The sequence below is a fragment of the Solanum tuberosum genome, unplaced genomic scaffold, assembly GCF_000226075.1.
Source record: "Solanum tuberosum cultivar DM 1-3 516 R44 unplaced genomic scaffold, SolTub_3.0 scf00540, whole genome shotgun sequence".
In the NCBI taxonomy this organism is placed as follows: Eukaryota; Viridiplantae; Streptophyta; class Magnoliopsida; order Solanales; family Solanaceae; genus Solanum; species Solanum tuberosum.
In genome coordinates this window covers 76424-95694 of record NW_006239457.1, presented here as the reverse complement: position 1 = coordinate 95694, position 19271 = coordinate 76424, and the positions used below count along the sequence as shown (strand labels likewise).

The window sequence follows — 19271 nt, the reverse complement described above, 5'->3', positions numbered from 1 at the left end:
AAATGCATCATCAAACACAAAAAATACTAACATTAAAGAAAAAGAGAGAACTGTTGAAAATATCTTTAATTTGACGTAAATTATTAGTAGTTTCTTTTTTGACCATCTTAAAAGTACTGGCCTATTTGACTAACTGAACTTAAGTAGATCCCTGATCTTGTAACTTAATTGAAATACATTTCTAAATTTTTGTTAAGTTTAGAGATGTTTTTAACACCTTTCTTAGATTTTTATTAAGAATCACATCCTCCTACAAAAGTTTGAGCTTATTCATTATGTCATATCGCAAATAAAATGTGTATTTAAGTTCAGTTAGTCAAGTAAATAAATGTTTTTAAGATTATCAATAGTTTGGTGACAAAATTATAAATTTGACTACATGAGTGCACCCTCCGTCTCAAAATACTTGCCATGCCTTACTATTTGTCAATTTATAAATCATTAACTTTCGAAAAGTGAAACTGATAATTAGACGAAAGTAATTATTGTAGGTTGTTAACACGCACTTTCACTGCGCGTACAGTAGGAAACTTATTGTATTTGGCGGTATCTCCATCACTTCACCACTCACTCCAAATTCCTGTACCTGACTCCTTTCCCTCTCCTCTCTTCTCCCCTTTTTCCCCTATAAAAAAGCAAGTAACAAAGCAATAGAACCAAATTCTCTCCGTCGAAAACTCTACACAGAACCATAATACTATATCCGGAGTTTTCCACAACTTTCTAGAACAGTACCTGAAACAGTTACCCATGGGAGATTGTAGCAACGGCGAACGCTTACCGAGGTGCAACTCCGGCGCGGCTCCGTTCGACCCCCGGCGGTTCTCTAAGCATATCCATGATAATGTTCATGGCAACATCTATCTCGATAGGGTACGGTTTCTAATTCGTTTTTTTTTGTTATGCTTTGCATGCTTTGATTCTTATCAAAATCGGAGTTCCTTTTTTGCTTTTGAAAAATTTGAGTTTATTTCTAATGATTTTGAGTTTGAAGTGAAGAAATTAGTTCGGTGATTTGCATTTAATTTTTCCAGTTTGAGTGTGAAATTTCTAATTCCGTTGTTCTGTTTTGCACGTTATAATCGTTTAAAACTCAGTGTTCGTGTTTGCGTTTTAGCATGATTATACTAATTTCCGCTCCTTTTGTTTTTGAAATGGAATAATTGACTTTATAATTTGCATTTCTCTTTCGTGTCCGGTAGTGAGGTTTCGTAAATCGTAGCGTATACTTTATTATTTTTCGTGTCGCTGTTCTTATCAAAATCGGAGTACTTGTTTGTTTTTCAGCACAGTTACTCACTTACTCTTATTTCTGCTCTGCTTTACTTTTGATTCGAGGAAGTTGATTCAATAATTTAAATTTATTTTTCCTGTTCGAGTGGTGAAATTCCACCACGTATGGCTTGTAACTCTGTTATACTTGCACGCTGTAGTTATTTCCGAACTCGGCGTTCATCTTCGTCTTTTCCAAATTATATAGATTTACGGTTTTGTGGCTTTTCTATTGAAGATATTGATCGTAATTTGAAGTGCTTTTGTATTCCTGACCGGAAACCTCATGTAAATTCAGATACAGCATAAAAAATTTAAAAATCAGATACAACGTCATCCGGTATGAGAAAAAGGAAAAGTTCAGTGGGTTATACATGTTGGTTGTATGCTATGCGTGTACGCGAATATTTGTGTAGTGGGAATAGTTTCTGAAAAAAAGGATACACTTTCCTTTTCTGGTGAATAGTTGCTTAGTCAAGTTTATATGGGCCTATAAACGGCTGTTTTTACCCATGCTTTAGCGTAGCAAGACATATCAATTAGGCTAAATATGATCACGACCAGTTTGACTCTTTCAGAACCTTTTTGTGATTCGTTTATTCCATAATTTTGCTGACTCTTTTCTTTCAAAGTAGTAGCAGCTATACATCCGTCTCGATTGATATGGATAGTTCGAATTTCAACAGTTTAATTTTGATCGTAAATTCGGGCATGAAATCAATTTTTTTGGAACAAGATTATATATTTGAAAATTACGTAAAAAGTACTATACGTATCAATGATTGACAATTCAAAATATAATTCAAAATATTTAAATGATAAATGAAAAAATCAATTCAAAATATTTAAATGATATATGAAAAAATTACGGTCATAAACTTGTTTGAATCTCAAAATTTGAATGGTGTCACATAAATTGGCACATATACTTATTAAGCAGATAGGTAACTTTTCATAGAGCAACATTATTTCCTTGACAAAAATCATCATTCACTGTTTAACGTTTGATTCTAGTGAAAATAGAATTTTTAAGTCAAATAGAATTTATATACGAGCATGTAGGATATACGTTTTCTTTTATATCAGCACTAGGTGAAGATATCAGATTTTCTATATTTATACTGTATTTAACAACAGTTCCTCCCTTCGGCTGCAGCAAGCTCTGAAGTTCATCGACACTGAACAATTTCAGAGGCAAGCTTAATTTGTTTGTAAATTGTTTCTTTTCTGCTCCAGACATTTTTGATTGGCTGGAAATAATTCCAATTGTGTTTTCTTGTGTATGTTGTAGGCTTCGTGAATTGAAGCAGCTAGGTACGCATATCCTTTATTTCTTATCAAGTTTCCCTCAAGGAGCAGGTGAATGTGTGTATATGTAAAGCTGTTGTCTAGACAAACATTTTAATGTTTAGGATAATGATTTTACGGTTACTGGTGAAAATAAATATTTGAGGCTTTGCAAATGCATATCTTTAAGGCTTGTAGGATAAATTTGGCTGTGGGATGACACAAGCACATTTTGGTTTCTGCAGCTGTTGAACAAGTTGCAGGTGGATGTATCCGCTTTTATGTCCTTCCATATTAGAGAAGTCTAGTAATAGTTTTCTGAATTGCTGCGCAATAATTCCATTTAACTTGACTCTCATGAACATTTTATCAGGTGATGGTGTGGCCATCTGGACTACTAGATCCCTGACTGTGTTATTTTATTGTCAACTTGCTCAAAGTTTTTCAACAACAAATTCTTCAAAAGAATTTTTTTTTCAGAGAGAGGCTGAACCAAAATGAGAAACAAGATTTCCACATATGGTGCATGTGATCATTTTAACTTTGTACTCCTTAAGAGGCACCAACAACTATTTCTTTCAGCATGTCTGTGTTTCAGATCACTTCATCATATCTGGGTCATCTATATATGCACATTAATGCTTAAAGCAATCAAATTTTTTAGATCATAACTGCAAGTTGTCTTTTCCGTACTAATCTTCTTTTAGAAAAGGAGTATTGTGAGGTTCTTGTGAATCATCAATTAGAGTTACTGCTAGCAATTTGGTCCTCTAGTGGTAACAACTATACTTCTTGAATCAAAACTGTAGTAGAGCCAGTACACTTGTAAAGGCAGAAACTTTTTCTATTTCTTGGTGTTTCATATCAGATATAAATAATCTGGATTAGAACTTTTTCAGAAAGTATATGCTCTTTTCCGGTGCTTTGCCATCATTTGGGATTTGAACTTGTAATATTGACTCGATCTCAATTTCTGTCCTAGGTCTTACATGTATGGTTTATCCTGGGGCTGTGCACTCTCGGTTTGAGCATTCCCTAGGGGTCTATTGGCTGGCCAGTGATGCTGTACATAAACTTAAGACCTATCAAGTAGGACTATATCCTTATATCTTGGCCCTATATTTGATAAAATGTTTTGATGGATGTGCTGTGGTTGTAGGGACAGGAGCTTGGCATCGAATCTTTTGATGTACAGACAGTGAAACTTGCTGGTGAGTCGAACATACCAGCTAAGGTTCATTTTCTCAACAGCATCTGACCATTGTTCTTACTTGAGCTCATCTAGGATTACTACATGATGTGGGTCATGGGCCATTCAGTCACATGTTTGAGCGTGAATTTCTTCCTCGGGTTCGTGACGGCATTAAATGGTAATTGTTAATATAAAAACTCTCTCCTTTTCCATCCATCAGAACTGGAGGATTGGAGACAGTGAACTCCTTTAATGCTTCCCTTGCAGAGATATTTGGTCCGCTTGGCACTATAAGTATTCCTAAAATTCTTATTCTTATTGGGCATCAATGCATGATTGTGTAGGCTTTTTTCTACCTATCTCTGCCCCTTTCGTTCATTTTAAGTGAAAGTACTCCTCTGTCCTCTTCATCCAAAAATTAGTCGATGACTGAAAGAGTTTGTATGACATTGCCATAACAATCACTATTCATGGGTTTTATCCTTATTCCCCCAACAGAAATATTTGCAGTATTTGTGGCTTCAAAAGAATGCCATCACTAATGTAAGCTGAAAATGTTGAGATCAAATTTGACATTTATGTATGGTTAGGTATATCGCAAAGCAGAGTGTACCGTGTGCTTATTTATCCTCAATTGCAATTCTCTTTCTCTTTCTTGCAATGAAGAGAAGACTGGCAACACCACTCGTTCATTGATCATGTTTTACCATTACTTTACTACTCCCTGTAGTTTGAAGCTATTATGTACCTTTCCAAACACTGAGCAACAGATCTTGTTTAAGAATTTCATTATTTAAGTCTACTTTTCTAAGTACTTCCTGAATAAAAAATTTTCAGGTCCCATGAAGATATGTCTTTGAAGATGATAGACTACATTGTTGATGAGCATAGCATTGATATTGATTCTGGCACTTTGAAGAAAGTAAAGGTCGTATGAAAATGAAATGTTATTCATGATGCCTTTTTGCATCCTTAAATCAAATGTTCCCTCCCCCTAAAGATGCAACCTCAGCAGACTAGGATTAGTTGCCCCAAGTTTGTCTGCCTGCATAATTTACTATGCGTTTGGAATGTTATCTTCTTGAGCTGTACCTCATGCTTTCAGAATTATATAATGTAAGATTGAAAACTTTTCACGTTCATTATCATGAGCTTTATTTTCAGTTTGTTCTGGAGCTTTGTTTTAGATTCCAAGGGTGGTTTTGCTTTCCAGCCCTACCTTTGGCTTTCCTCTGAGTGGTATTAAATCTCTACTCGTTTCTACACAGGAAATGATAGTTGCTTCTGAGGAAGGTAAATCAGTGGTGAGCATTTTTATGGGAGGATTTGAGTTGATGTGTTAAGATATTAAAATAGCTAAGATCTGAGAACACATGCTGAATCTTTTTGCTTCATTACTTACTGCTATACAGAGCTCAAAAGAGAAGCAGTTCTTGTATGACATTGTTGCTAATGGGCGAAATGGAATAGATGTTGACAAGTAAATTCCCTTCTCCTTTTACTTTCTTCAGATGCAGCTTAAATTATGCGCTTGCAGCTGCATTAGATGAATCAATCTTTTTGCAGATTTGATTACATAGAGCGTGATACCAGAGCTTGTGGTCTTGGGTGCAATTTTCAGTTCCAGAGGCATGATCTCCGTACTAAATTTGATCCTTCTTTCTTATTATAACTGAAAGAATTTGTCCCAGAATCATTACTAACTCTGGAAAAGCAAATACTACATTTTTGTTACTTGCAGGCTAATGGAAACAATGCGTGTTATAGACAATGAAATATGTTATCGGGCGAAGGAATGTTAGTATTCTTGAAGCTATTATGTTACATGAAAAATTAACATCTTCCACATATAGGAAGAGTCCTCACATTGCATTTGATGATTTTGTTAGATCTTACAATCCACAAGCTATTTTCCACTCGTGCTGATTTGCATCGTACGGTCTATACGCATCCAAAAGTGAAGGTTCAAAGAATTTCCCCTACTTGTGTATTTCAAAATGTTTCCACTTTCTACTACTTATAACTCACTGTGAGTGCTTGTTTGTTTTCTTTTTCCATCTTATAATTTGTAGGCAATAGAGCTCATGGTTGTAGATGCCTTGATAAAAGCCAATGACTATCTTCAAATTGATTCACTCATCAATGAACCAGCTCAGTACTGGATGGTTAGATAATCTTTTTCATTGATACAACCCAAAATCCCATGCTTGTCTGAACTTTAAACCATCGGTTAATTAACAATGTGCAGTTAGATGATACAATAGTCAAAACAATTGAAACTTCTACCCATCAAGATCTAGAGGAATCCAGAAATCTGATTCGTCGAATTCGGAGGAGGGACATATACCAGGTACCCACTATAAAACCAGAGTCTCCAGAGTCGTAATTCTAGTTGAAAAACATCTACAGCTTCAAGTTGTTTCCTACTATATATGTCCTAAGGATCTTATTTTACGGAACTGTTCATGTCATCTTTTAACATTAACTCCTATGCTATTCTATTATTCTCGTTCTCTATAAGTTGAATGATATCAACTATCAAGCTGTTTACAGCAAGGATAAAAGGGCGGCTGAAATATATTTGCATCAATATTCTGACAGTTTTGTAATGAGTTTGCTGTGCCCAAGGAGAATCTGGAGTATTTTAAAAATGTTACGGCTCAAGACATAATTTGTTCCCAGGTAACTCCAATATCCTCTTTTGTTTACCTGATAGTGATGATCACTCCCTCATAGAGTAATTCTTTAACCAGAATTCTGATGCTCAATTGAATGAGGAAGATGTCATTGTTACTAATGTCAAAATTGATTTGACTAGTGGAAGGAATAATCCTTTGGAAAGGTACTTTCGAATCTTGGGGTTATTGTTGCTCATGATCTCATGCTCGTGTGATGACTAATGCCTTTTCTTTTCTTCTGTTCATGTGGTCCATTGTCATGCAGGATCAGCTTCTTCCAGGTATTATAATTTTCTTTGTCCTGTTTACTTTCAAGAAACTTGCACAAAAATAGACAAACAAATATTTGTTTCAGGACTCATTATCTTCTTTCCCTGAAGCTACAAAGATGCAAATTTCGGTTAATTTGGCTAAACAAGTGTTTAGTGAATGCCCTTTGACAATTTCCACCTATAGTTAGAAATTAACCTTACCATAAATGGTACTCTTCATGCTAGTTGTATAAATCTCTTTTGCAACTTTCAATTATATTTGTCTTGGATTATCCAGTGATTTTGTTCATCTATACTGAACTGTTGAAAACACTGATGTGTTTCAGTAAAAATGAAAAAGACTATACAGGATAGAAATTAAATTTCCTTATGGTTCTCAAACATCGATTAGCTCTGGAAGTTCATAGCTCCAGTTCTCAAACATCAATTCAATATCTCTATCTGCTATAATTGTTGTCTGGAAAAAATGTAAACCTTACATGGCAAATATGTTTTTGGGGTACATGTTTCAATTTTCCGCCGGCTTCTCTAATGTGCTACTGTTTACAGGATTATGATAGCTTTGAGAAATCCCATATAAAGGATGATCGCATCAGTCACTTGTTGCCTGCGTGTTACCAGGATCTGATTGTTAGAGTTTATACAAGAGATCCTAAACTGGTCAGTGAGATACAACCAAATCCACGCTCCCTTATTCTCCTTTAAACTGCCTGCTTCTCTTTTGTCTCAAGCACACTTGTCTTAGAATTTAAAAAATATACGAGGACTGTATATGCTTTGGTAATTTTGGCAAAAATCTTACAGGTAGAAGCTGTTTCCAATGCATTTGAGAATTTTCAGATGAAGACTTATGGGGAGAAAACGCAAGTGCATGCAACTCCTGAAAAAAAGAAACGCCTGAAGTACAAGGAGAAATGAATGTCTATATATCTGCTTCTGGCCAGATGTACATTTTGTGAATACACATCAACCATAGATTCTCACTTTCATATCGTAATATAGATGTGCAGTCCATGTGTATGACTAAACTGATAAGTAGTATCTTTTTGGTTGATCTTGAAAAGTTTAGATGCATAAATCCCTTGCTACTTGATATTGCTAATATAGGTTCTGTAATTGCACCGTTAGAACGGCGTTGGTCACATATATGTAGGTGTGTTTGGTATGTGGTGGAAATTGTTTTTTTTTTTTTTTAATTTTTCCTATGTTTGGTTGGTCAAACATTTTTTTTTTAAAAACAAATTCTTCCCTCCAAACCTCAACCCTTGACCATCCCACCTTCGAACTCCCAATTCTCCATCTTATTTTGCCTTTATAGTGTTTTGCTAGATACATATAAATGCTCTTGAGATAATATTCTCTTACTTGCCCCTATTAAACAATAGAAAATAAGTAAGATATTCAATTTTTTTTTTTTTTTTGTGAAAAGCAATTTTCTTAGTGGGAAGTGCTTTTGTAAGTGCCTTGGAAGTTTCATAGAGCACTTGAAATAGAAAGATTGTTTTAGAGAGGCAGATAGGCGAAGGATCATTTCATTTCAATAAAATAAAAAGGGAAAAGGGTAAAAAATATCTCTCAACTTTGTTTTATTAGTTGACTTTACTCTCCCCGTTAAAATAAAGTTAATTTTACCCCTCCCGTTACTAATTTCACCAAATTTACCCCTCAATTGGATGGAAAACCCAAATCAATTAAAATTACCCAATTTCAAGTAAATGACCCGATTTTCTCTTTTAATCCGAACCGGACCCATTTATATCAAATTAGAACTCTAAACCCATCTCTCTAATCTTCTCCATCTCCTTCTTCCATTGAAACACATACTACTAAAATTGACAGCAAATGTTCTGTAGTTAAACTCATGCATATTTGTCCTTCCTACTAAAATTGCACCACTATTTCGTAATTTTGACACAGAAACCCCATCTGCCTTCACCTGGCAAACCTCATGAAACCATTTAGAACCACCTACACTTTTTAACAGGGAAAAATGTTCAGTTAAAAATGACAGAGATATTTACGGAGGAAATATGAAGTTAAACAAATACCCGGATGAAAATAGCAATCACCGTCATCCTTGACTGCAATGAAAATCCCATCCAAGATTGACAGTGGGTTTCCTCCATGACCACATTCAATAGAGGAAGTATATGAAGAAGATTAGAGAGATTTAGCACACTAGTGTGGTCGGAGCTTGGAGCTCGTTCAATCATCGGATTTTGCTTTCCTGCGGGCAGATCTAAAACTATGTTATTGCTTGCTTGTTGAGCCTAGCTGGATATGAAGTTGTGGCTGTTGTTTTCGAGCCTTGATTCTCGCCTGATTGTGTTGTTGGTTTGATCTGTTAGCGATGCTTCAGTTGTTTTCCGATGGGATTTTGGTCGGGGTTTTGTTGGTTGGTTGGTTGTTTGGAGGTCGGAGAACTGGTTGTCTGGAAGTCATTTGCTGGTTGTTTTAGCTTGGGTGATGGAGGTCTGGGTTCTGGTGGGCTGAAGTGTGGTTTTACCACTGAATTTTGGCATGGAGAGGGTGGTGTTTGAGAGCTATTTCAGGTCGGTTTCGTGGCTGTTTGAATGATTCCGACGGTGGGTGGTTATTTTGGCGTGGAGAGAGTGGTGTTTGAGAGCTGTTTCAGGTCGGTTTCACGGCTGTTTGAATGATTCCGACGGTGGGTGGTTTGCTTAATGTTGTTCCAGCTTGGAACTGGCCGGAAATGGAGAAGAAAGGTCTTGTTGTCGTCACCGGAAAGTAGAGGAAAATGGGTGTGTTGTTAATGTTTTCTGCTTGATGTCGTTTCTGGTTTTTGGGGGTTTTGAGTGGTGGTTTCAGGTGGTCATTTGGAGGTTGTTTTGGTGGTGTTTCGCCGGAAAACGGAGAAAATGAATGGGGATTGCCGGAGCTTGATTTGGGGTTTTAATTTGGTATAAATGGGTCGGGTTCGGATTAAAAAGAGAAAAAATTGGGTTATTTAATTGAAATTGGATAATTTTAGTTGATTTGGGTTTTTCATCCAATTGAGGGATAAATTTGGTGAAATTAGTAATGGGAGGGGTAAAATTAACTTCATTTTAACGGCGAGGGTAAAGTCAACTAATAAAACAAAGTTGAGGGGTATTTTTGACCCTTTTCCCAAATAAAAAAGGCAATTCTCTGCCATCAAAATATAAATCTAAGAAAAGATTTTTGAATCTTGTGATATAAAATTAAAAATATTTTTATAAAAAAATTAGACTATAAACAAAAGATGCATATATTGAAACAGTTACACTGGAAAATGTTCTAAAATTTGCGCCTATATCATTCTTTTGATCCATTTACGTCATTACTGTTAACAAATTGTTTGGCGTTTGTCTTTGCCATTAATGGAGTTCCATTATAAAGTAGGTGCACTCAATGTGTCCAAATTTTGGAGAAAAATGTTTAAAATTTACCCCTTAATACTTATAATTTTAAATTAACAATAGGTTGGGGTTCAAGGGAAAAAACAATTTTTTTTTCCTAACGACAGGAATAATATTACACCAAAAATTTGACGGAGGTTAAATTCGGTCACTCGTGACCATTATTTCGATGAATTTCAGTTAAAGTATTTGATTTGGGAGATGAAAAGAAGAATTCAATAGAAAAAAAGCAATTGATGGAAGAGGTATTCATGCAAGAAGTTTCTGCTTGGTGCAATCTTCAACACTCCAATATCGCTGAGGTACTTGATTAATTTTTCTTATTTCCTTATAATATATTATTTGCAAATTAGCTGAAATATATATATTAATTTTGTGCAGTTCATTGGAGCTATAAATAAGAAGAACATGTCAAAGATAAAAATGAAATGTGAAAAAGGTGCAACACTGCCAATAAATGGATGTTGCATAGTTGTGGAATATGTTGGTGGAGGTACTCTTCTGTAGCCTACGATCAAGTACATGCTTTCTTCTGTCAAGGTGCCTGAGATCCAACTCCTTAGCAACACATCATTCTCCTCCCAGTCATCAACAATGTTGTTGTCTTCTGCACTCTTCTCGCCTGCTACAGTTTCCTCAATAGTCTTTCCAGTGGAACAAGTATCTTTAGGTGGTTCTGTGATGAGGTAGGTTAATCTCATCACTTGAATCAACTGAGACATTTGTGTCTTTCATATAAGATAGTTCGCTGGCTTAAGTTTAATGGAGCAGGACGAAATAAGATGATGAAGTGAAAAGGTCAAAAGAGTGTTGGTAGAAGGGGTCATTGCGGTTCGATTTTGTGGTTGTTTTGGTTTTGATCTAATACGTTAAAGAGCGGAAAAGCTTTATTGCTCTAATACCATGTATAAATCTCACGTCTAGGACTAGAGAAATCAAGAATTGTATTGATGATTGTAATATTGAGTTACAAGCTCCTTATATAGGAGAAGAGTCCTATTCTAGTTATACTAGGAAACCTACTACAACACAATTATTTACATGAGTAGTATTGTATTATAACTCAAATACTTTATCCTAGTCGACTCCTGCAATATACAGTAGCTTAGTTGTACATAACTTAGGAATTAGTAGTGTAGTCCTAGTATGACTCTAACTCTAACTCGTCAGCCTGCTTCGATGGACATGTTCCTTCGACATGTTCCATCAGTCTTCAAGCTTCCTTCAACAATGGCCATACATGATTTCCAAAATAAAAAAATGAACTTGAGTGCGTAACCCGTCTTTATCGTTTTATTTTATTTTATCTTTTATCTTCCAAACAGTTTACTTTGTTTTCTAGACTTGTACCAAACTTGTAGAGGCACTTATATATATGACTTTCACATTTTGGGATTTTCATTTGTATTTTTGCACTTTAATTATATTAATCGACTGAGTTACACTATTTTATTCACTTTTTACTTAATATAAACTTTGTTTGTATTATAATTATCATTTTGGTTCAGTTTAAGAATTATCCTACTGAGTTAGTGGTAGGTGTGCATCACGACTCATAATTTTGAATCATGACAGTCATAAGGCACAAGTCGTACATTATATTATAAGTATATATACCCCTTTAAAAATAAAATAAAAAAGAACAATTTTATCAAGCCATTCTTTGATTTTCTTTTATACATTCTATAGATGCTTATTAGGAAATTCTTGAGAACTTTCTAGAAGCTAATAACATCAAATAGTCCTCAGAGCCACTCGTTGATTTTCTTTTATAGTACATTCTATAGATATTTACTAGGAAATTCTTATAGAAGTTTCTAGAACCTAATAACATCAAATATAGTGCCACTTAATTTATCCCGGAATTAATAATTAGTAACGGAATAAGTTATTTTTTTTCTTGGGTGGTATAGTAATTCCGGGATAAAATAAGTAAATAACAAAAATATCCCTTTAAATCATTTTTATACATCACTTTTCACATTCGTGAAGGGTATTGTTGTAAACAAAAAAAATGTTCTTAAAATTTATTATTTTAAATACAACAAACCAAACACTCAATAAAAAAATAATCTTACCATAACTTATCTCATCATAACTAATCATATCATAATGAATTCAAACCAAACCGTTTATAGTAATTAATAATCCCTTTCTAATAGGAAACAAATTATAGTAATTAATAATCCATTTCCTAATAGGAAACAAATTATAGTAATACTATCTATATATACGTCCCTTCCGCCGATGAACAAAATTTTTGTGAGAGTAATCAATAGTAAAATTTGTTTGAAAAAAGTAATCAATACTAGCTAGATCAAGTAATACTACAATGAATAAAATTTGGTGTGCTAACATGAAGAAACAAGAATGGGAACTTGATGCTTCAAAACTTACTGTCAAAAAATTAATTGGCCTTGGAGGTTTTGGGGTAGTTTATAAAGGCCTTTACAACGGAAAACAAGTTGCAGGTATAATTAATTACTAATTTTTCATTACTGTTTATGCATGTACTTCCTACTTTGTTTGCCAAGTTATTTTACTAAATTAGGATTGCGTTTCTTGAATATTCGTGTTAGAATGACTATAGTAATTAATTATTATACTAGGGTTACGTTTCTTGAATATTGTTGTTAGAAGGACTACAGTAAAACTATATTAGTGTTACGTTTCTTGAATATCATTGTTAGAATGACTATAGTTTACTACATTAGGGTTGTGTTTTATGAAAATTGTTGTTAGAGTGAAACTATATTAGGGTTACGTTTCTTGAATATTATTGTTAACTAGAATGAATATAGTAATATGTATTAGGGCAATGTTTCTTGAATATTGTGGTTAGAATGACTATAGTAAAAAATTTGGTAAGTTTTAATTAATACACATTATTTCGATGAATTTCAGTTAAAGTATTTGATTTGGGAGATGAAAAGAAGAATTCAATAGAAAAAAAGCAATTGATGGAAGAGGTATTCATGCAAGAAGTTTCTGCTTGGTGCAATCTTCAACACTCCAATATCGCTGAGGTACTTAATTATTTTTTCTTATTTCCTTATAATATATTATTTGCAAATTAACTGAAATGTATATATTAATTTTGTGCAGTTTATTGGAGCTATAAATAAGAAGAACATGTCAAAGATAAAAATGAAATGTGAAAAAGGTGCAACACTGCCAATAAATGGATGTTGCATAGTTGTGGAATATGTTGGTGGAGGTACTCTTCAATCCTATCTTTCCAGACATACAATGAAGAAGAAATTGCCTTTAGATACAATAATACAACTTGCATTGGATGTTGCTAAAGGGTTGAGTTACATTCATTCTAACAAAATTGCTCATAGAGATGTGAAAACTGAGAATTTACTTGTTGACAAAACTGGAAGAGTGAAGATAATTGATTTTGGACTCTCAAGTGAGTTTTATTCACTTGGATTAGATTATCCTCCTATGATGGTTGGAACAAGTGGAACTATGGGTTATATGGCTCCTGAGGTTTTGAGCGATCCGTCATATGATCACAAGTGTGATGTCTACAGCTTTGCAATTTGCTTGTGGGAAATGTATACTTGTTTAGATCCATACCCTGAACACATTTCTCAAAGTAAAATCTCACATCAAATTTACAAGGATCGAAGGCCTGAGATACCAAAATGTTGTCCAACAGCATTGTCAGATATAATGGAGAAATGTTGGGATGTAAAGCCACAAAATAGGCCAGAGATGAAGGAAGTGGTACACATGTTAGAAGCCATTCAGACGAGTACAAAACCAAGAAAGCACCACATATTTTGCTTTGCCTAGAAAGACAGGAATCACAGGAGTTTATAATTAATCTGTAAATTGTAATGTTATATGAATAAAGTTCTTCAAACATTCTTACTTGAGCATAGAGCACAGCAGAAAACCAAAAGCATAAGTGCAATGAGAAATTAAAGACTACTTGTGCTTTATGCAATGTGACATGCTTGTATGCAACATCTTTTAAGACAACCAGTTTTTTTTATAATGATATCTAATTCTATTTAAAATGTAAAACGGTTCTCATTTGGGAAATGAAGATTTATAAATAGCAGTGAACTAGATTGGACCAAATCACGTTCAGTCCCATCTGATACTGCTGGAAACAGTTTAAAATTCCAAAAATAAAAAAGAACACTATTAAGACCTTCACAACAACAAAATACCCCATTGTGATCCCACAAGTGAGGCCTTTGCTTCTCACAAATTTCCTCCAGTCAAAAATGTGGGACGTACTCATATGTAAGAGAAAACAGCACAAACATGGAAAGCAACGCAACCTTGAAGCTGGAATGAATTAAGAGAATCACAAAATAACCAACTTTTAACCTAAACTATTTATCATTTTTATGCTTGAAAGAACACAGTTCTACAATGATTTGATAAGTAGCAAGAGCATTATGAATATGTTTCCAAGTTACAGGTGAGAACATAACTGAAATTAGGATTTGGGCCTCAAAGCCAAACCTGTCTCGACTTTCTTGATTTCAAATATAAGCATCCTCCACATCTTCAGAACAAACATTTCAGCTTCTTCATCTAATATACTTTGGAGCCTCTCCAGCATCTCAGTTGCCTTGACATGTTCTTGAGTGCTGGAGACGATGTAGTCTACCAGCGTCGGCTCCTCCTCACCAAGAAAATCAGTGATCTTCTTACTGATCCACGGTCTCATCCTTTCATGCAATGCATTCTGTGAAAAGCAAAGCAGATATAAACTATAAACATTCACAGCTCCAATAAACCAACAATAGAAAACCCGAAAAGAGAAGATAGGATACACCAAATGTAACTTGGCAAAAGCTCAGAACATAACATTCAAGTTATTTTAGCCTAGAGATTCAGCTTTAAGTGAAACAAGTCTATAGGACCTTGGGACTCCAACAGGAACTAAAGCGCTAAATGAAGAGTTTACATGACTAGCAGTTGTTAACATTCCTAACGGTTGGAAGGTGGATCTAATATCAACGACAGCTGAAAGGCGACCAATTTTCTGTTCACTTGTAAGCAGTGGTTCTTGCTGTAAAGAATTCTTAAAAGCCAAAGTACTCTCTTGCCATGCATCCTCCCAGTAAACTCAGGATGCCTATATTCCTTTCTTGATCAGGAACTTAGGATGCCTACATTCCTGTAAGTCCTCACCACATGTCAAGGAGTTGAATATTACTTTCAGTCAACTACCCGGTCAAGCTTAATACTCTTCTCACTCAAGCATGGTCAAACTCCTCTCGAGGCATGCTTAAGCCCTTAGTCCGTGAAGCTTGGTTCTGCGCAGGTTAGATGTTTCGCTTCACTTAACCTGTATTCCAGAGTTGGCACTAGGTTGGGTCTCAATATCTATAAGTTTTTGCTTAAAGAGGATAGCACTGATCCCATTATCCACCGAGTTTAGAAGGCTGTGATTGGTCCAAAGGGCGGGTCACAGACGGATTTCTCGGTTATCAAAAAAAGAAAAAAAGAGGATAGCACTGATGACAAAATAGTATCTATTCATCAAACTTCATGAATAAACATTTTCGTGATTAAGAAAAAGAAATTAGAATTTAACAATAGATAACAAGACATAATTAGCAACTTGCATCTGAATCTGAAATTCAAAAAACATTGTACTTGATAAACAAGGGTTTTTACGTTTTATATATACTTAGCTTTTCAATTCTTTTGATCTACAAAATTGTCATTAGGTTTTGTAGTGATTTTTTCCTTGCATACAAAGTCCATGCTTCGATTGCACTTTACACTTGAAGCCCCAACAGGCACTTGCACTTTTCTATGCTTTCCACCTCTGATTATACTGCTGATGAGGTGATCGTATTCAGAAAGTCCTATGATTTCTGAACATTTTTTATCTAATTGCTAATTACATGATTCAGCAATAAAGCAACTATATTGGTGCTCAATACAGAAGAATTATTTTCTAATCTTGTAGGAAGACCAATAAACTTATTATCAAGGGACACTATGTCTTCCCAGAAAATGAGAAAAACTACTGTTTAAGAAATCAGAAGTAGAGCCACAGTGTCTTCCACATTCAAATAGTGGAGAACAAATAGGAATACATAAGCTACTTCATCATGTTAGTGGATGTGTTAATCACTTGATCCATCAGGATATAGGAATTTTTCCCTCCCATTTACCTCCGTATGCTGTTGTGCAATTGATAAATTGACCCTCCATCTCCCTCCTAATGAGATGTTTTGATTCCAACGTGGACTTTCAGGCAGTCGTGCAAAAAGCAGATGCCTTAAAAAATATAAAAAAACTACCATAGAATTACCATGAATATACGTACTGCTAAACTAAGGACACTATACTCAATCCAACAAAAGCTATCTTTATTTACCAGAGTCAATGAACCAAGTTTTAGAACTAGCATACATCTCACATATCTCATGTATACGCAATATCTTAGGAGTTCTTTGGCATCTGCCCATAAGGAATACTGAAACTCATTCATCAGTTGTGTTTCTTGTAAAAACAATTTAAAAGGAACCATCATGGTGCTCTTACTATTACTGTGCTCAAACATAAAAATAGTGACAAAGGAAACATTTGATTGGAAAGAAAGACCGGCTATTTCGGGGGAAAAACCTATATCAAATGTTGGCTGACATTAGGCTAAAAATCAACCACAATAGTAATAAAAGCCCTCCAAATCCTATAAGCTGAGTGGGTATGCTATCTCTTACGTCTCCTCCCACTCTGCTTTATGTTAATTGCAGGAACACATCAATATGAAAATGCATAGCTGTGTTCGCTAGAAGTTGCAAGTACCAGATAGCATACAACTCTAAGAATAAAACATATGAATTAACTTGGTAATATTTGCTATAATCCGATAAAACCATCTCATGTATTAAAGCAAGAGAATGAAACTGACAGATCATTTCTCACCTTGTCATAAATAGCCCAGTTTATCTCATAAGAGAACAACTCATCTTTGGTCTTTGGAATCATGTCAATCAATTGCTTTGCATCTAAAAGCTTCTGATTATCAGGCGTCTTAACCTTATCAGGTCTAGGTTCCCGAACTCTGTCATGATCAAGGTTTCTACTGTCATCCCTGGTTCGGTTAGTCTCCTCATCATGCCTGTCCCGATCCCTCTGGCTGGATCTGTCATGAGTTCTTCTGTGTCTCTCCTTCTCTACGTCAGGCCTCTCTTCTTTAGCATTGACATTTGAAATTCGCTTAGCAAATTCTGCAGCTGTAGTCGGCGATGCTTCAGAGATGGAAGGTTGGACCATATGTTGCTCGTCAGCTGAGTAGTCAATTGGAACCAATGGCCTCATTTTCTTTTCTTTTTGAGTATCCTCATCCTCATCCGCATTGAAGAAAGACGGGACAGCAGCTCTTTTTCCTGACCCTGAGAGGCCAAATTCTAACCTTTTCGTAGGGACATTGCTATTATGCCTCATGTCTGATGCTGCAGTAGCTGCCAACACGGATTCTTCATCAGTCCCATTTTGTGCAACTCCTTCACCTGTTATTTTTCAATATCAAATGCCAAATAAAAAGATAAGACAAAATCCATAATAATAAATCTTAAGAAGAATAAACTAAAATAGTTACCCTGGCTTAAATTATCCTGAGCAGTCTCGATATTCTTATCTTGGCTATCAAGATTGTTTTCCTCATATGAAACAGCTTTTTCACGTCCATTGGCTAGATGACCAGAAAGGATTTTCAATGCCTCCTCCTGTTCTTTTTTCTGATGTTCCTCGTCTGCTCTTCTCTTAGCCTCAGCAATCTCTTCTTCTTCTTTAGACCTGTCGGCCAAGTCATCTTCCTTCTCCCTCTGCCGTCTTTTCCTCTCCTCGTCACTAGTCCTGTGTTTTCTTTTTCTATAACCATCTTCACATTCACGTTCTTGTTCCACTATATCCCATTTGCGTTCCTGAGCCCTTTCTTTCTCCCTTTCTCTCTCTCTTTTTCGCCAATGTTCCCTCTCCCTTTCTCTTGTTTCCCACTCTTTTTCACGGGACTTGTACCTACGGTCATCTTCGCGGGTCTTGTACTCTCTCTCCTTCTCTCTCTTAGTTCGTTCTTGTTCACGTTCTCTCTCATACCTTTCGAGTTCCCTTTCCTTTTCCCTCTTCAAATCCCTCTCCCGATCCCTGCTTCTCCTATCTTGCCTACGATGGTCCGGTGAGCTAATCTCGGCCTTGTCATGCTCACTTGAAGTTTTACTTTCGTTGACATCATCATTTTTTTCTTCTGCAGTGTTTCCAAAATCATATTGAAACTGTCAGTAAAGCTTCAATAAAAGAAAAATATCTGAAAGAAATAAAGGAAAGAGAGGCTTCTTATTGGTCCAAAAAACTAACCATTTTTTGCTGTATCTCTACCTGGTTCCCCATCTTTGAGGTTTTCCGTATATGAGTTATCAGAACCATCTTTAGGTGCTTGTGGAGGTGGAGGTGGAGGTGGTAATGGTTTATTCTTCAGCCTTTCCTCTATCATATCCTTGAGCTTCTCCAAGGCCTCTTTGTCAGCTTGCCTATCTTCGTCAGTGACCAGACCAAAGTTAGCAGCATCGAGATTTTCTTTGTTCCCTTTATCACCACTATCTTGCTTTGATTCTTCTGTACTAGACTCAGGAGGTTCTGTGGGCATCTTTGCATTTTCATTCGTCTCCCCACCTAATGCACTTTCTTCTTCTTTCTCAGTGCCTTCAGTTTCAGATTCTTTGGGTTTCTTTGAGTTTTCTGCTTTCTTTTCAACATACCGTTCAAGGAAATCGCGAGTTGCTTGATTGACATTTAACTGCAATGATACCAAGTCTAACTAAGTTTAATAGTTGAAATTTCACTACCCCTTGGTAAGTTGGTGATGTAACATGACTTGAAGGAGATCGCCTATAACATGATTTGGTCGAAATATGCATGCAGACAGAACAAAATGTTCATATTTCCAAACACTGAGGGAAGATGCTGTAAATATTTAGTAGACAGATGAGCTGCACAGGCACACATTATCAGATGTAAAGATAAGGTATCATAATTAATTTTATCACTGGTGAGATCTTCATGCTGCACAATAATAGTCCTAAAATATGCAGACATAGTTGAGAAAACAAAATTTATTTATTTTGGACGGTTGGCTGTGTGTATTTTCTATATAAGAAAAAAAAGAAATTGGGTGGGTGGG

The 19271-nt window shown here is 35.4% G+C and overlaps 3 protein-coding genes across 11 annotated transcripts in view; 2 read left to right on the top strand and 1 right to left on the bottom strand.

Annotated features, from left to right (window-relative positions):
• Window positions 1-531: 531 nt before the first annotated feature.
• Window positions 532-7866, top strand: LOC102600460 (deoxynucleoside triphosphate triphosphohydrolase SAMHD1 homolog). Of its 2 annotated transcripts, none has more exons than XM_006365161.2 (19): window positions 532-873; window positions 2429-2466; window positions 2564-2631; window positions 3542-3648; window positions 3719-3770; window positions 3845-3929; window positions 4589-4679; window positions 5020-5055; window positions 5164-5231; window positions 5318-5380; window positions 5493-5548; window positions 5641-5714; window positions 5824-5916; window positions 6000-6101; window positions 6353-6433; window positions 6505-6593; window positions 6695-6710; window positions 7251-7361; window positions 7506-7866. In XM_006365161.2, exons 1-19 carry the CDS (start codon window positions 751-753, stop codon window positions 7617-7619), a joined length of 1467 nt encoding a protein of 488 aa, XP_006365223.1. In that variant the 5' UTR covers window positions 532-750; the 3' UTR covers window positions 7620-7866. The 2 variants fall into 2 exon arrangements, with proteins under 2 accessions (XP_006365223.1, XP_006365224.1); XM_006365162.2 differs by having other exon boundaries at window positions 535-873; window positions 2564-2586.
• Window positions 7867-12458: 4592 nt separating this feature from the next.
• LOC107058524 (serine/threonine-protein kinase STY8-like) lies at window positions 12459-13556 on the top strand. Its single transcript, XM_015304335.1, has 4 exons — window positions 12459-12573; window positions 13007-13128; window positions 13208-13489; window positions 13542-13556. The coding sequence occupies exons 1-4, from the start codon at window positions 12459-12461 to the stop codon at window positions 13554-13556; spliced, it is 534 nt and encodes a 177-aa protein (XP_015159821.1).
• LOC102598264 (RNA-binding protein 25) overlaps window positions 13348-19271 on the bottom strand; it is a 9254-nt gene continuing 3330 nt past the window's right edge. For 4 of the 8 annotated variants that reach the window (XM_006365152.2, XM_015304339.1, XM_015304338.1 and 1 more), the window contains 7 exons: window positions 18449-18887; window positions 17694-18338; window positions 17018-17604; window positions 14591-14816; window positions 14290-14410; window positions 13842-13902; window positions 13348-13742 (listed from right to left, as the gene is read on the bottom strand). In XM_006365152.2, the coding sequence (XP_006365214.1) occupies window positions 13575-13742; window positions 13842-13902; window positions 14290-14410; window positions 14591-14816; window positions 17018-17604; window positions 17694-18338; window positions 18449-18887 (2247 nt within the window). In that variant the 3' untranslated portion in view covers window positions 13348-13574. The remainder of the gene's footprint in view (window positions 13743-13841; window positions 13903-14289; window positions 14411-14590; window positions 14817-17017; window positions 17605-17693; window positions 18339-18448; window positions 18888-19271) is intronic. The other 4 variants (XM_015304337.1, XM_006365153.2, XM_006365155.2 and 1 more) reach the window with 4 other exon arrangements.